We start from the raw sequence: 18,214 nt of genomic DNA, 5'->3' as shown, positions 1-18,214 counted from the left end.
TTTGAAGATGTCAAAAGATCTGATTAAAACAATTTTCTCCCCCTGACTAGACTCCTCTGGTTCTCCGATATTCCCACCAATGGATTCATTCCATATAGACCTTTTCTATAAAGGGCAATTCATACAGACCACAAAAATCAGGCCCTTCATTTTAGAGAACAAGTGGCAACCCCAGGAATAAAATAGCTAACCCCCAAATCATGTCACTTGTGAGTAGCAGAGCCAGTAGAATCCAGATTTTTCAGTTACAAATCTGGGACTCTTACCACTACACAGTACTTCCATGGAGCAGAACCATGCTGCTGAAAGAACAGTATTTTTATCTAATTAATACTTAATCAGGAATAATTTTATACAATGACTTTCCTTGCTAACTATTAGAAAACATAAAAATACAGAGTATTTATTGAGGGTAAAGGGTAAAGAAAGTCTCCAATCTGGAGTTTTGCCCTGACTCATTGGGGCTCTTGAATAATCAGGTACCCCAAACATATAGGAGACGGCACACAGGCCCTGGGAAAGGGAGAATTGTGCAGTAGGAAATCCATTAGAGGAAGCCAGGGAGGTCAGTTCTAGAATAAGAAATGAGAGCCAGGGTATACTAAAGTCGTGGTTTTTGCCTGACTCAGACTGTTTCACCAAAGCTTTGTGATCTTTGCCCTGGGTGTTCATGTATCAGTATGGTCAGAATTGGCCTAACATGATCCCTACTGATTTAGTTGAGCTGGTATGCACATAGGTACAAGCTCAACTTATTTTATTGATGATCAAGACTCACTTAACCTATAAAATCAAATGGGAATTATTATGTCTCTTAAGTAGAAACTGGGGCTTAATCAATATCAATGCACATATTCAGAGAAAAATAAATTAACTTGCTTCCTGGGCCTGGTAAAATATTGGAAGAATATTCTGTGATTGCTTAAACATTAACTATTCTGAACTTCCAGTTCTGGATTTAAAATAACAAACTCACTCTCGACAGAGTCAAAGGGCCCTTATCAAAGGCCTTTTTTCATTAAAAAAACCAAAAAACAACAACAAAACACTTTTTTATCTGTATACTTTTACCAAGTTATCATTCAAAATAAAGATATTGAATCCTGAATTTCCTAACTGACCTAAATCTCCACTAAGGTATACACCTTCAATGCTTCATTGCAACAACCAGCTAGGTCTGGCTTCTCAAAGGCTGACAGGTTCTAACCAAACTGGCACCATCCAGTATTAGGCTATGTCTCTGTCCTCTGAGAAAGAGTCTAGGATAAGTGCAAAGAAGATCATTAGCAGGCGGTACTCATAGCAAGGAAGTCAGAGATCTTTTGAAGTAAAGAAATTTTTTTCTTAAATAATCAGAAATTTCAAGTAAAGACTTTCATTTCTAAGATGCTGTGTGTTTAAATGCAAGATTAGCAGTTTATGATAGTTCTATCTACCCATTCAAGCCAAGTTTTTAATGAGCATTTCTTTTTGACCAAAGAAATGCTGAAAGTAGATTGGAATGATTCACTTGAACAGGAGCCTTAATATGATATTTAATTTGCATCCCAAGCTGATTAGATGGCTAAGCCTAATTAGTCCTATTTGAGTTGTATGATCTTGGAAAACTTGGAAAACAAATTTTCACACTCCATTCCCAAAAGCTCTTTTATTGAGTAGCTCTTGCACATTGTACTGGTTCAGAAACAGTAATAGGAAAGAAAGTTTATAAAATTTTAGACATGCTTTTCTACTAAATAGACAGATAGAGATAAACATATTTTGTGGCAGTTCAGTTATAGACAACTTTTTATGACCCTGTTTGGGGTTTTCTTGGCAAAAAATACTGAAGTGGTTTGCCATTTTCTTCTCCATATCATTTTACAGATGAGGAACTGAGACAAACAGGGTTAAGTGACTTTTGTAGGGTCACAGAGCTAGTAAATATCTGAGACCAGATTTGAACTCCGGAAAATGAATCTGCCTTACTCCAGACCTGACACTTTATCTGTTGTGCCAACTGGCTGTCCAGTAGACTTACATATCTCTACTTAAACATATGTCTGTATATCTTTAACTACCTATGTATCTTATCTTATCTTTCTATTTCCAGGATATAGATGTAACCCAGGGGTAAGGTGATACAGAATTGTGAATTTTTTATTTCCTTGTTTGTTTTGGAACTTTAAGGCTGAAACTTCCAGATTTACTGAATTTAATTGGAATTTTTTTTTAAATGTCAAATTAGGGGGAAAAATGCATGTGTTATTTAGCATATATATGGGACCTCCTGATTGCCTCCAAAACTAGATGGATGAATGAGTGATTATTTAAGCTATTAAAACTTAAAATACCACCAAGACTTTTGACACACTCTGTATATTTTTTTCCTTTAATGGCATTACAAAACTATTTAAATACCTTATAACCATAGAACATGGTGCTTTGAACCATAGCTAAGCTTACTGAGTCAATTAAAAAAAATACTTGTACAATGCCAATCACAGGACTGACAACTTACAAAAATAAAAAGGTATCATTCAAAGTACTGTTGACTTTTTTCATTACTTCTCCCTTTAAATGCTCTTATTAGCTTTTCTCTCTGATTTGTCCCAATAATCAAGGTGCTTTCATGGCCAAAACCATTTTAATTTTCAAGGCACACAATTCAATTTTAAGAGGACAGGCTCAGGGCAGCTAGGTGGCACAGTAGATAGAGCACCAGCTCTGAAGTCAAGAGAACCTGAGTTCAAATCTGGTCTCAGACATTTAACACTTCCTAGCTGTGTGACCCTGGGCAAGTCATTTAAACTCAGTTGTCTCAGGGGGAAAAAAGAGGGTAGGCTCAAGATTTTAATACTTCTATTTCCTAATTCTTTGGAAAGAGACATTGATAGAGGCATATATGAAACAATAATATATATTATATGTCAAGGCTCTATGTTGAAGAGCAACTTATTTGTACATATAATTGTAGCCTTAGAAAACTGTGTATCAGAGTTAAGTGGCTTGCTCATAGTCACACCATTTCAAGTTTATTAGAGGTAGAAATTGAATCTATCTTTTCTTGATTCCCAGTCATCATGATATGGTGACTCTGAAACAACAAAGCTGCTTTAGAATGGTGAAAATTGGAAGCTCTCACCTTTTTCTGCCAATTCCACCGTAGAATTGCTTCATGGTATCGTATTCTGGAAAAAGTGACCTATAAGCAAATATTAAGAATGTATTTTTTCCCTTAAAGAGAATACAAATAGACTAATATTATCTAAATCAACTCTTACCATAGTGTAGAGTGGAATAAAGGTAGATGGCATAATTGCATGAAGACATTTTTCAATGTTCTTTTGAAAGATGAACCATCTTGAATTGACATGTGCTCGCATCTAAAACAAATGCAAAAATCCTTCTTTGAAAGTGCTTTTTTACAAATTTCTCCTGCTCTTTCTCTTTTTCACTCTTGTTTATTTGTTTTAATTGTTTTGGTTTGTTGATTTGTTTGTTTGTTTTGCTGAGGCAATTGGGGTTAAGTGACTTGCCCAGGGTCACACAACTAGACATGTTAAGTGTCTGAGACCAGATTTGAACTCAGGTCCTCCTGACTTCAGGACTGGTGCTCTATCCACTGCACCACCTAGGTGCCCCCCCCCCCACTATTGTTTCTAAAGAAATTGTCCCAAGTTGTAATTGCTAAAGAACATGACACTGGGAATGTCATACTCATTTAAATACTGATAAATTGAAAATATTGCTGCCAACATTAGGAGATGCTTTGTCAACAATCTTACCTTTCTGAGCCTCAGTTTCTTCATGTGTAAAATGAGGGGAGTTTAGTAGATGATTTCTGATGTACTTTGCAACTCTAAAACCTACAATCTGATGAGAATTTTTTAAGTGGTTTGAGAAATCTTTCTCCTGCCTCAAGAGGAGGGACAGAAATCAAAATTTCATCTCTATTTCTCTAACCACTGCTGAAAATTTCATTTTTTTTCACTTTGGATCCCTCATACATAAGTACAATATTCCTGATTCCAGGCCTTCACTCTACCCACTGAACCACTTACACATTCTGTAATCCACAACTACCCTCTTTTATAGTTTAAATATTCCTACTTGAGAAAAGTGAAACATCAAGAACTTGTGTGATTTGCCCAAAGTCACATAACTAGTTAATCAGAGTAAAGAACTAGGACTAGTCTTGTCTCAACTTCAGGTCCAGGGTGCTTTCCATTAGACATTCATTATACAGTATCTGGTCTTTTGAAGGGTCAATATAGATGTCTCTTTCATAGAGGGTTTATTGAACCTGAACTGGCAATGATCTGTGTGCTAAAAGGTTTGAAGCATTCCTGTTAGTATATAAAAATTCTATTATCACTTAATTTGCTTAGGGCATCCATTCATCCCAAAGAGTTGAAAGGCAGTTCAGAGACTACATCCAAATTCTTGGCCTGTTCTCTGTTATATTTATCTTTTTGAAAAGAATATTAGGAAAATATTGTGAAAGTTTCCTACAGTAAAATACTTCAATCAGTCAACCATTGTAAAAGCCTGTTACCTGTTAGGTATGGTATGGTCTTCTATGAATTAATATCATAAAATCTACTGATTGGCTCTACTATAAATTTATGTGGTTGTGTCACCTGAGCTCTCACTGTATAAGGCAGACCTTTTACACCACCCTAATCTATTTATTTTTCCCCACTCACCACAGCCACTTTTCTTTATCTTCTTCATCCCTCATCAAAACTCTATATTTGTTTATCCTGGCTTTCAAAAAGAGTATAAAAATCTTGAGTTGTGGAGCAGATCAACCCTGAGGAAATCTTACCTGTTGTCATGAACATTTGACCCTAGTGGAATTTGTAGTATAATTCACAGTGCAGGAAGCTAAAGCTAAGAGTCACTTATGATGAATGGGGTTACCACTACAAGAATGGTGAGGACAGATCAGAAGGCTGCTACTTTCCACTTGATCCTTTCTATCTTTCAATAAACATCTCTAGCTTTAGAAGTCTCTCATGTAAGTGTCTTCTACAATATAATTCAACTTTGAACACAAATTAGCTAGTTGTTTGTTGTAATTCAGTCATTTCCAACTCTTTGTGACCCTGTGGATCATATTGTCCATGGGGATCTCTTGGCAAGATATTAGAGTGATTTGCCATTACCTTCTATTGTGGAGTAAGGCACTGAGATAAGGTGACTTGCCCAGTCACACAGCCAATAAGCATCTGAGCTGGGATTTGAACTCAAGTCTTTCTGACTGTAGAACCAGTATTCTATCACTGAACCACCTAACTGCCTGCAATTAGCTGATACATCAAATTAACTGCCATTCTTCCCCATATATCAAATCAGTAGCCAAATCTTATTATTTTTACTTCCACCAAGTGTTTCCTATTTCCATTCATATGGATATCACATTGTTTCAGGCCCTCATCTCCTTTTACCTAAAGCAATACACACACACACACACACACACACACACACACACACACACTATATATATATATATATATATATATATATATATATAAAATGAGGGAGAGTATATGTCTTAGACCGGAGTTTACAAAGCACTAGACAGCATAGCTAAAGAAGTTCTGTCATGTTTAGTAGAAGCTAAGTAACATAATATACCAAGTGCTTGACTTAAGAATGAAGACGATCTGAGTTCAAATCTTGGTTTAGACACTAACTGGGCAAGTCATTTACTCTGATGCTTACTTTCTTCTTTTGTAAAAGAAGGATAATAATATCTATAAGACTTTTCACATAGGATTGTTGTGAAGCTTAAATGAGATGAAATATGTGAAGTCCTCTGCAAATTTTAAATCTATATAAACATTTGCAATTATTATCACTGTCGCTTAAGAAATGTTCAGAGGAATGAGGTTTTTTTTCCCCCTTTCTTATAAATTTATGGTGTTAAAAACAAAAAGGGAAACTGGGAAAACAATACCATAAGTAAAGGAAGAAGGAAAAGCTGAAGGATAATCACTTCTTAGAAGCACAAATTTCTAGTCTTTCAAGATTAAGGGACTTCCTCCCTCACCTCTATGTAATTGTACATGGATAAATCTGAAATAGCATGATCATCTGGAATTCTGAGTCTTGAGAATTCAGGGAGACAGGCACCTAGAAAACAAACAAAATGATTCAATCATGTTATCAAAATGAGTCCTTTTTAAAAGTGCTAGGTTCTTAAAGTGTGCTTGGCTCTTAGTACTGTATAAACAGTACTAATATTTGGGCCATAAAAAACTAATGTTCTTAAGTATTAGCTAATCATGATAAGATGCCCACATTGCATGAATAACAAAATAGGAAGATGGAGTATATGGGTATAAATCTTCTGTAATCAAACTAAATTCAGTTATCTATTACACTTGTGTTTATATGTGTATATTATTGTGTTCCATAGTAATTAATTACTGATTATAAACAGTTCACATAAAAGAGATATTAATTTTCAACTACTAAACCAGACTTTTCTCTTTTTTCTCCTCTATTCTGCATCTATAATTAGCAACTAGATTGACAGTTTTACCTGATATCATTTACCATTTAATCCTCACCATCTTTCTTGTTCCACAAAGGTTGGGAGTCTTATTCTTCAATGGCTGCAATTGTCTTGCCTACAAAAATCCATCCTCTTTCATTAGACTGTGAGTTCTTTGAGAGAACTTTTTTTTGCCTTTCTTTGAATCCCAACTCTTGTATACCATAGGGTCTGACATAGTAGGCTATAATTGCTCAGACCCTGTGCCAGAAGGATGGACTACAAAGACAAAATAAAGAAACAGTACCTCATAGAGTTTACATTCTAGCAGGGGAGACAACAAATATAGGGGATAATGACTAAGCCTGAAATTTTCCTGGTCTAGTGAACTCCCATGAGAGGAAGCTCATTTACTAAATTCAGGTCAGTGCCTTCTCTGCAAGATGTCTTAAAGATTCCTTGAGCGTTTAAATCTTAGAGAGATGTCCGTGGCACTGAAAGGTTAAATGATTTTCCCAGGACCACAGAAGCAGTTGTGTCAGAGATAGTTCTTGAACCTTGTCTTCCTAATTCAGGGGTTAGCATGCTGTATCTCATACAAAATAAATATACTTTAATGGAGTCAGAGATATCAATAGCTAGATATCATAAAAAGTTTTATGCTGAAGATGTCATTGATAGAGAGGTGTAAAGGAAACTTCTAAGAAGCAGAAATAGAGTGGGAAGACAGTCCAGTTACAAGAAAGAGTGATTATAAAACTGCACAAACAGAATGCCATTTGTGAGGATCAATAAGGACAATTGGACTGAATTGTAGAATATAAGATAGGGAGTAATGCATGAGTCTGGAAAAGTAGTTTGGGGCCAGGATGTGAAGGACCTTACAAAGAAAGCAGAGGAACTTATATTTAATCCTAGAGCTAATATAGGAATGATCAGAACTGCACCTTAGAAAAATTAGTCCTACCTCCTAAATGTACTCAAACTATTGTTTCCTCTTATTTGTTCATGTTCACTCTATTATGCCCCACCTCCCACCATCTAAAGGGTCACTGACTAGCTATTATCTGCTTTCTGAGCTAGTGCTGGGCAGGGATGGGGACAATCAAATCAGAGATGGTATCATGGAGAAAAGGAATAGAACAGTAAGAATGAGCTCTGGATCCCTGGCATCAAGGAGTTTTAGAACAGATAGATAGAAGGAAAGGGGTAAGGAAGCAATTCTCAAATGTAAAGCCAAAACGATTTTTATAACAATATTGAAAATTTTTTTATAATAATACTGGGAGGACTCATTTAGGAAGGCTGGGAGTCCTTCAGACAGGAAAAGCCTTCTTCAGAAGACTGGCCTCATACTGTAAATTTCTATTTTGGCATACTACCTCTCTCTCTCTCTCTCTCTCTCTCTCTCTCTCTCTCTCTCTCTCTCTCTCTCTCTCACACTCTCTCACTCTCTCTCACACACACTCTCTCTCTCTCACTCTTTCTTTCTCTCTCTCTCTCTCTCCTTTCTCTTTCTGTCTTTTCTTCTTCAAAGTATATATAGTTGAATTCCTGTATGTTAAATTTATATGATATAAATCTACTGTAATCTATAATATTAAAATTCTAAGTACCAGTAGGGGAGGGATACTTTGAGTGTCCTGAGGCCTTTTAAAAGAACCCTTCAAGTCACACTGGTCATTTCCCCCTTATATTGACTTATTTATATTGCCTCCCTCTTCTCTTCTTTGGAGCTGTATCTGGTTATACAGAGAAAAGTTTCCAGAGATTTCAGGGGCTAAATATGTTAATTTAGATATTTCCTGTTTCATCATGGTCAACCTTTAGAATTTCTCATTTAGTCACTCTTAAAAAATTCTGTAAACCAATCTTTTTCCTCATTTAATTTCCAGGCCAGTATGTAGTTATGTAGTGAGAAGCTAGTTATCCATAATACAAATATTTTATATCCATAATACAAATATTTTATATCCATAATACAAATAGATTATTTTTATCTTGGTTTTTTTGTGCCAAAATAATAGATTCCTAGGGTTGGAAGGAACTTTGAAGTTCATTTAGTCCAGGCATCAATAATCAAAACCCCTTGACACCCTTGTCAGTTAGCCATCTAATTTTTGCTTGAACACATCTATTAAGGAGGAATCCATTCTTACAGGCCAGCCCATTCCATTAAGAAAACATTAATTGTTAGAAAATTCTTGTTCCTGTTGATCCATAACATGTCTCCTTAAAATTTATTTTTTTTATTTAATAGCCTTTTATAAAATTTATTTTCAATAACTCTGGTTCTGTTCGCTGGTAATATACAAAATAAATCTAATTTCTTGCTCATTTCCCTGTGGGACAGTGTTTTACCATTTAGAGACAAGAAGAGTAGTGGAACACATTAATTACTATTTTACTATTATTATTAAAAAAAAATAAAACTGGTAATAGAAGAAGAGAAAATTGAAAGCTAAATGAGGTTTAGAGGTCATCCATGGATTTCACATATCTCAAACTTGCTTATACACTTTCAGTAGGTATTACTAGATAAAAATGGTCAAATTTCTTTATGTTTGTATCAAATCTACATTCTAGGATTCAACTCTAATTATCAATCTACTAGAAAAAGAATGTAGAAGTGATATGTTTAGCAGAACCAAGAAACTTCACCATCTCTAAATTTTGCAAAAAACACTTTCATAGTGGTTAGCAAAGTCAGAATTTGAGGGCACTAATTAAAATAAAAGACAGCTGTGGGTTTTACTGACTTTTCTTCTACAAACTGTAGCTACCCAGAGATTTTACTGCTTTGTTAACTGAGCAGCTAGCTGGCTCTTGTGAGAAATACATGCCACAGGAGAATGCCTATCACATCAAAACTATCTGTGTCATTTCTGGTTGTAAGCACCCTCTTACTAACCTGTCTAAAAGGGATATACTTACTTAAGTCATTATGGAATTTATCCATTAACTCATCAAATACCAAACAATCTTCAAAGCCCTGAGAAGAGATAAATCCAAAATAATAATAATGACAATAATAAAAGTTAACCAGATTCTTACAAATGCATACCTTCTTTAATAAGTAAATTTAAATTACAGAAATCCTATCACATTCAAGGAAGCCTAATTGGATCCTTATTCATCTTGCTCTGTTGTTGCTATGGTTGTTTTTAACACAGACGATTACAACATTAAATAAGAGATAAGTAGAGTAGGTAAATCCTGGATTCGGATAAAGGATGACCAAATTTTGCCTAAGATATTTAATTGCTGTTTTATTGCTCAGTTGCATTCAACTGTTCATGATCCCATTTGAGATTTTCTTGATAGAAACACTGGAATGGTTTGCCATTTCCTTTTCCATCTCATTTTCCAGATGAGGAAACGGAGGCAGAGTTAAGTGACTTGCCCAGAGTTATGGCATCACCTGGCTGAGGTGTGCTGGTAAATGCTTAACAGCTAGCTCTTCCAGAAAAAAATTTAAACTTTAATTTCACTTATTAACATTTCTTCCATTATTTTCTTAAGCCTAGAAAATAAGATGATATAGGAAACCCTTATTTGTAATCTTATATCTGATGTGTAAAAGTTTACAGTAGAAATTTAACACTCAGTTCTCATAAGGTGCACAGTGCAGCACATGCCTGGCTAATGTAATATGACTTCTGGCAAATATCTTTTTTCTTATATGCCTGTATTCATCAACTGTGTAGACCTTTGAAAATTAAATTATTTCTTCACCACTAACACCAATGGGCTGACTAAACTTTATAAAATGAACACTTCATGATTTTAGGTACATTTGGGTAAATCATGATTATTTCAGTAGTCCTAATTATTACAAACTGTGTCATATTCATAAAGGGATTTAAGGCTCACAAACCACTTTTCTCAAAATAAAGTGAATGAGAAACTGAGTTTCAGAGGCATTAAATGACTTGCTCACTAACTACATGGCTAGTAAATTTCAGAGGCAGAGTTTGAACCTTGGTTTCCAAATTTCAAGTGCTTTTCATTGTATCAGATTACCTCAATATGATTTTGTCCAATTTGTAAAGCATTTATGTCTTAGGTACTATAGTCCCTGGCTTCCCAAAAGGATACTATATATCCAAACAATGTAGCATATTTAATACATACAACAGATAATAAGTACATCCATATGGAAATAATGCAAACACATATCAAACACTTTCCTTTATAGGCTTATTTTTAAGTGTTTTATCTTTGCCCCTGTTTTAAATGTCTCTGATGAATTCATGATTTAGGTTTCATTTTATCTCCTTTCTTTCTTGGTTTTTCTATAGAAGCTATTTTGGGGAAGCCATGATGATTTCACTTATGTTCCTTTTTATAATTTATACTGTCTTCATTCATTGACCAGCTTGGTCATAGTCAATTATTTATTTCCTTTCCAAAAAAACAAAACAAAACATTTCCAACAAGAAAATGAGTTTTCATAGGAGGCATTAGTTTTACTCCTGACAAACAGAGAGTCACATTTCTCCTTAGGTTTGCCATGCAAGACTTGGATTTTATAAAATATATGTAAATGCATAATATGTATACACATGTCAATATGTAATATACCTATGTGACTGTATACATGTATACATAAACATGTGGCCCTGAGTTGCTAAAAAAGATCAATTTAAAAATTCTAATATGTGCATTCTTTTTTCTGATTGAACCAAAAACAGTACTGTGATTTCCCCATGCTAACCCTTTTAGTCATGTCCACTTGGGGCTATTAATTCAACTGTTTTCACTTAATTGCCTGGCAGTCCTTCTGCCAAATGACTGGTTGGGGTGGTTTTTTTAATTAATTAACTAGTTCTTGGGGATTATGTGAATAATCCAAGCCTTGGATATCAGGTAATTGGGATATTTAACTTGAGATGATACCTTCAGTCACTTAGCAAAGGGAACTTACCGCATTCATGCCTTGTCCAAAAAAGGGCACAATTGCATGTGCTGCATCTCCCATGAGTACACAATGGGAACCAATGTGGAATTCGGAGCATTTGACAGCTATCATAGGTTGGGCTGGCAGCAGAAAATAATCTTGCTTCAATGCTTCCCTTCCAAGGGGCAAAAATTACAACATATACAAATTAGTATGAAGTATCAGAGTAGATGTCCTGGTGAAACTTGCTTCACTATACATAAGCTTAATATTTTGTCACATTAAAATGTAACTTGGCATGCTAATGAAGAAACAGAAAAGGCAAAGAATTAAAGTTCTACACAGCGCTGGTATTCTGTGGCTCTTTTTCTAATTACCTACAGGCATTTACCATGTCTGTTAGAATGCAAAAATATTCAGGCTGAGGTTGAGAATCAAATTAAGTTTCAGCCATTTCCCTGTTATGCAATTTTCAAATTCATTAATATATTTTGAGAGTTTCAATCTAGCTATTTCAGTATTTCAATTTTGGTATTTCCATGAAAGAAGAACAATTTCTAGAGTGCTTTGATGTTTATAATATACTTTATAACTTTAAGATTTACAAATAACATAATTTATAACAAGTCTGCCAAAGACAGTATGTATATTATTATCCACATTTTATAATGGAGCAATGAATTTCAGAGTGATCAGATGATTTACTTAAAATCATCTTACTCAAATTCAGTCACCTTGATTGCATGCATGTATTGTGATTTTATCTTTATACCCCATACTTCTCAATGACATATCTATGATATGATATGATTCTTTTTTTAATAATTATAACTTTTTATTGACAGAACCCATGTGTAGGTAATTTTTTACAACCTTATCCCTTGTACTCACTTCTGTTCCAACTTTTCTCCTCCCTCCCTCCCTTCCCCCCCTTCCCCAGATGGCAAGCAGTCCTAAACAAGTTAAATATGTCACAGTATATCCTAGATACAATATATGTGTGCAGAACTGAACAGTTCTCTTGTTGCACAGGAAGAATTGGATTCAGAAGGTAAAAATAATATGGTTGACAATTTCAAATAAAATGCCCCAATATCAGCAGCAATTCAGACCCCTCAGGAATTTAGTATTCACTAAACACTTACTATGTGCTAATAGACAATAAGAAACGATTACTTCTAAGCCTATAATGTCAAGAGGTAATCAATCTCTTAAATCTCAAAGATTACCTCAGTCTCAGAGGTAAAATTCTTTTTCTCTCTTTGTCTCTGTCCCTCTTTTTGTATTACACATGCAACACACACACACACACACACACACACACACACACACACATCCATGAATGGAGCACAATTCCACATACTTGTTTCTTGGCTACAGAAAAATGAATTGATGGTAGAATGGTCACTCCACTTGGAATCTGGACCCACAGCAAATTTGGCACTAACCATTTACAAAAAATCCCTTGATCTCCCTGAAACTAAGAAGTGTCCTTCTCTATAAAATGAGAGTCCTAGATCAGGACAGCTAAGATTCCTTCTAGCCCTTCTAAACTAGGTAATGTGCAATATCATGGAAGAAGTACTGAATTAAGAGTCAGAAGATCTGGATTCAAATTCTGATTCTGCTACTTACTACCTATGTGACTTCAGGGCAAGTCAGTTTACCTTTCTGAGGCTTAGTTTTCTCATAAAATTGACAAGATTGAATGGATAACTTCTTTGGATGTTGCCAGTTTTAAATTGGCGATCGTAGGATCAACATCATCATCATATTCCACAAAAAAAAGTACATGCAAAAATTTTTTCCTAGAGAATTTTTTTGAGGGGGGAAGAATCTGGGGATTGTTCAGAATTCCTCATCAAAAAAAAAAATCTGCTCAGATATTCCCTAATCTGCTCAGACATGTGCACTGCACTAATACAAATTCAAATCCTGGTGATTGTATGATTGATCTAAACCAAAAGAGAAAAGGGTTAAAAATTCCTTGCTTGATACAACTCAAGTTCGTGAACCAGAATATACAATTGTGGATAATAACACTTACTCTCCCATTAGGGGGATGGAATCCGGGAAGTACTTCTGAAAGAAATCCAGCACATCACTACCTGTGGTGAGCTTTTCAAAATTTTCAAAAGGCATGAATAAAGTACAGGTAAAGGATTTGTTCTGTGAAAAGACAAAGGTACCTCACATATCAAAGGAATTAGGGATCTGGAAAATGTAGTCATTGAAGAAATAACACCAAGTTACAGTAATCTTGGCTAGTGTCAGAGAGGAATCCCAGATATATAGATATATAGATATAAATAGATAGATATAGATAATCTCTTAACTCAAAACTGTGAAAGTTCAGTAGTTTTCCCAAGTCAAAACTGTGAAAGCTCAGTAGTTTCCCCCCACCCCAGACTATCCAGAAAACTAAGTAACAGTTTTGAACTGAATTGAACTTCCTTTCCTTTATTCTTTTCCCCTTTTGTTTCCTGGGGATATTACCAAGACATCCTGGGGATATATGTGTGTATATATATTCAGTTATTCAGTTATATCTAACTCCACAGATCATACATGGTATACCAAGCCCTTCTATTGCCCCCTGTCTCTTGAAGTTTTCATGGCTACAATGGTTGAGTGCAGTAATCATTGAATCCAAGAATATAAAATCTGAGATTTTCCATTTCTTCTTACACTAATTGCTAGGAATTGATGGAACAAGTTGCTAACTTATTTAATGTTAAGCTTCAAGTCAGCTTTTAAATACTCCTCTTTCATCCTCATCAAAAGGCTTTTTAATTCTTCACTCTCTGCCACTAAAGAAGTTATCATCTGCATATCTGAGATTGTTGATATTTCTCAGAGCAAACTTAATTTGGCTTTTGATTTATCCAGCCCAGCATTTCATATGATATACTCTGCATATAAGTTAAATCGATAATGTGACAATACATAGCCTTGTTGTATTCCTTTTCCAGTCTTAAACCAGTTAATAGTTATAAGTTTGGTTCTAACTTTTGCTTCTTGACCCACATAGAGGTTCCTCAGGAGACAAGATAATCTGCTTCTACCGTTTAAGACTTGCCACATCTTATACTGTGATCCACACAAAGGCTTTAGTATAGTCAATGAAGGAAGATTAGAAATTTTTTTGAAACTCCCTTGCTTCTCCATAATCCAGCAAATGTGAGCAATCTGGTCTAATTCTTCTGCCTCTTTGAAAACCACCCTGTTCTTCTGGTAATTCTCAATTCACATATTGCTGTGGCCTTGCAGAATCTTAAACATAACCTTGCATGGGTGTAACTATTTTGTAATTTGAACATTACTTGGCATTGTCCTTTAGGCTTGAGATTTAAACTGATCTTTTCTAATCCAGTAGCAGCTGTTGAATTTTCCAATTTTGTGGGCACATTAAGTATAGCTCTTTAACAGCATCATCTTTTAGAATTTTAAATAGCTCAGCTGGAATTCCATCATCTTCACTAGTCTTATTAGCAATGCTTCTTAAGGCCCACTTAACTTCATTTTCTAGGATTTCCTGATTCTAGATCAGGAAACACACCATTCCAATTATCAGTGATGTTAAGATCTTTCCTGTATGATTCTTTTCTGTATTCTTGCCACCTCTTCTTAATCTCTTCTGCATTTGTTAAGTCCCTACTATTGGCATCTCTTTTTCTTGCCTATTATTGCATGAAACATTCCCTCAATGTCTCTAACATTCTTAAAGTAAGTTCTTGTCTTTCCCATTCTGGTGTTTTTCTCCTAACTCTATATATTGCCCATTTAAGAAAAGCTTCTCTTCTTCCCCTGTTATTCTCTGGAATTCTTCATTCATGTAGATATATTTTTCCTTTCTCTTTCTCCTTTCCTCTTCCTTCTTTTCTCAGCTATTTGTAAAGCCTCATCAAATAGTCATTTTGCTTTCTTGCTCTTCTTTTTCTTTGGAATGCTTTTTGTTGCTGTCTCTTGTAGAACATTGCAAACCTCTGTACATAGTTCTTCAGATAGTCTATCTGCCAGATTTAATCCTTTAAATCTATTCATCATCTCCACTTCATATGCATAAGGGATGTTATTTAGGTCATGTCTATATAGTCTGATGGTTTTCCATACTTTCTTCAATTTAAGTTTGAATTTTGCAATAAGTGTATGATCTGAGCTGTAATCAGTTCCTTGTCATGTTCTGACTATATATAGACTTTTCCCACCTTTGTTTACAAAACATTTAACCAATTTGATTTCTATATTGATTATCTGGTGATGTCCATAAGTACAATTGCCTTTTAAATTTTTGAAAAAGTCTTTGCTATGATCAGTGAGGTATCTTGACAAAACTATTAGTTTCTGCCCTGCCTCATTTTACAGCATCAAGCAACAAACAGAAAGACTCAAATGAACAATACACACACAAATGTGATTATTGGTATAACATACTCTACCTGGTTAGGAAGTGCAATCATCATGAAAGTGTTTCTTGGCCAAATATGTAGATAATTAGGTTCCATAGCATACTGTAGGGGGAAAACGCACAGATGTTTACTAAAATATTAATGAAACACCTCTATTAATTTCATTCTCCATATGGTATAAGTGTTTCCCTGATAATATAATTAGTAGTGTCATTTATCAAACAGAATGACTTGGCTATCCACTAGGCTCATTAGAGAGCTTCTTACCATCTTCAATAGGACCCAAAGTATATTGTCTTTGTGATACTGGAGTGATATGTTGGCTTGGTATGTGTTTCTTGGCATGTATCACTCTACTTGTATACTAAATTTGTATGAACTCTTCTTACTTGTGTTTGTGTGTGCCCCAGACTTATAAGGAGAAATGTTCCAAAGTTACTGTTTTTATTGCCATTTTAGCAACTGCTTTTGCTTTGAGCTAATCGTGTCTACCGGTCCATAGTTCATGGGAAGCACCAAAGGAGTTCTTAATATAATTTATCTAACACATGGTCATCCTGTTTCTCTTTGAAGATTTCAAAGAAAGATGAATCTTTGATAGATCAAGGCATGTGTTACAGTATTACAAAGTTTCTGATTGGACAATAACATATGAATATAACAGGATATGATTTTCCAAACTTCAGGAGGCATAGATAATTTGTTCTGGCTCTAAATGTAACTATCTAAGATTGTTGGTTGATAGACAGCAACATCATTCCTTCAAGGCATGGTAGAAATATCAACAGATCTAGTCAAATGGCTTGCTTTGAATCCTAAGATTTTGCCAATTCTTAGCCATAAAGTCTCGGGCAACTCATTTTATTTTGGGAATTAGTTTCCTCCTCTGCAAAGTCAGGACATTGGACTAGATGAACTTCAAAGTCCCATCTAGTTTTAAATCTACAATCCTGTGAACTAACAAATGTCTGAGTGGATGACAGTTAAGAGATGATATTCCTGATAAAATGCAAATGTTTGATCAATGCTATTTGCTAGTCCTGATTTAGGAACTAACATTACTATTGTGTCTGTTGACAATACATTTTATTATAACTTCCTGGTTTCATTTGTGTATGATGATATAAAATATTTACCCTATATGCTAAAAATTTCCTTAAGCCAAGAGGAAGAAGGGAAGAGAACATTTTTGTACTAAACACAAACTTGTTTTTTATTTTTTAAACCTAATGTATATACTAGCCAAGGTTAGTGGCCACATTTCCTTAAAATAAAGGGTACTACCTACATCTTTTATTAAAGGTAACTTTAAAAAGATAAGGAGAACCTTTAATGAGGGAGAAAATGAAGATTTCCTTACCTCCCCATTCTTAGGTGGAATAGTCAGTTCCATGTACCCATGAGGAATATACTGTTGACTGTAGTTGAAGCGAGGCCGCTTCATGAACTGTGCTCTGACTGTGGAATAAGCTCCATCACACCCTACAATAAGGTCACAAGTAACTTCTGTGGGCACTTGATTAGATCTGTGAAATCAAGGAAAGAGTTAATCTGTAGGTATAATACTAACAAAAGAGACCCACACCATTTCAGTAGACCTGGAATTTGCCTGTAGAATTAGCACAGGCACTCAGGAGACTTTTTGTTTGGGCTACAGATTTTCATCTCTGTATTTTGTATTACCAAAACAAAGAGAAGAATACTTGCCCTTACTTCAAAGATTGTGAAGCAGCATAAAGAATGGCACAGTATAAAGAATGTTAGTCTTTGAGTAAGACAGATGAAATCAAATCTTGTCTCAGATATTAGTTGTGTATACCTGAACATGTTAGTTCTCTGTGTCTCAGTTTCCTCAACTCTAAAATCAGGATAATAATAGCACCTTCTTGTTATATTTGAACCTGTTGTGAGGCTCAAATGAGATCATATGTTACTGTGTGCTTTCACTTTGCAGATCTTATTGTTAATACATTCTTGGTAGAACTGTGAATTAGTATGACTATTTTGGAAATCCATTTGGAAATATAACAATTAAGAGACTTTATAATCTGGTTGTGAGATGATAAGGACATGTATTAGGATAATGGCAGTGAAAAAGGAAAGGCAGAGCCAGAAAGAAGAAAATTGAAAGAAGACTGGGTAGTATTTGTTAGGTAACTAGAGATGAGTAGAGAGGACTGAATAAAGGATGAGACTACACTTAAAGGATAGGATAAGAAAGAGATGAAACCAGTGAAGGAAAGATACAGAAAGAAACAGGAAAGAAAATAGAACAATCTAGTAAAAAGTGTTGGACTTGGAGAAAAGACTTGAAGGAGCTCAGATCCAGCCTCTGACTTCATTATGCTCCACTTTCTTCATTGTAAAATATGGACAATAACATTTGTGGTACCTACTTAATAGGGTTGTTTGTTGTCAAAA

At 34.9% G+C, this 18,214-nt stretch overlaps 1 protein-coding gene across 3 annotated transcripts in view; it reads right to left on the bottom strand.

Annotated features, from left to right (window-relative positions):
- KMO (kynurenine 3-monooxygenase) overlaps positions 1 to 18,214 on the bottom strand; it is a 45,711-nt gene that overhangs the window by 2,194 nt on the left and 25,303 nt on the right. For all 3 annotated transcript variants that reach the window (XM_012547934.3, XM_031966957.1, XM_012547935.3), the window contains 8 exons: positions 17,154 to 17,319; positions 15,824 to 15,895; positions 13,432 to 13,553; positions 11,412 to 11,559; positions 9,419 to 9,476; positions 6,038 to 6,120; positions 3,264 to 3,365; positions 3,125 to 3,184 (listed from right to left, as the gene is read on the bottom strand). In XM_012547934.3, coding sequence (XP_012403388.1) covers positions 3,125 to 3,184; positions 3,264 to 3,365; positions 6,038 to 6,120; positions 9,419 to 9,476; positions 11,412 to 11,559; positions 13,432 to 13,553; positions 15,824 to 15,895; positions 17,154 to 17,319 — 811 coding nt within the window. The remainder of the gene's footprint in view (positions 1 to 3,124; positions 3,185 to 3,263; positions 3,366 to 6,037; positions 6,121 to 9,418; positions 9,477 to 11,411; positions 11,560 to 13,431; positions 13,554 to 15,823; positions 15,896 to 17,153; positions 17,320 to 18,214) is intronic.

This window comes from Sarcophilus harrisii, chromosome 4 (genome assembly GCF_902635505.1).
Source record: "Sarcophilus harrisii chromosome 4, mSarHar1.11, whole genome shotgun sequence".
Classification (NCBI taxonomy): Eukaryota; Metazoa; Chordata; class Mammalia; order Dasyuromorphia; family Dasyuridae; genus Sarcophilus; species Sarcophilus harrisii.
This window is presented reverse-complemented; position numbering and strand designations above follow the sequence as displayed.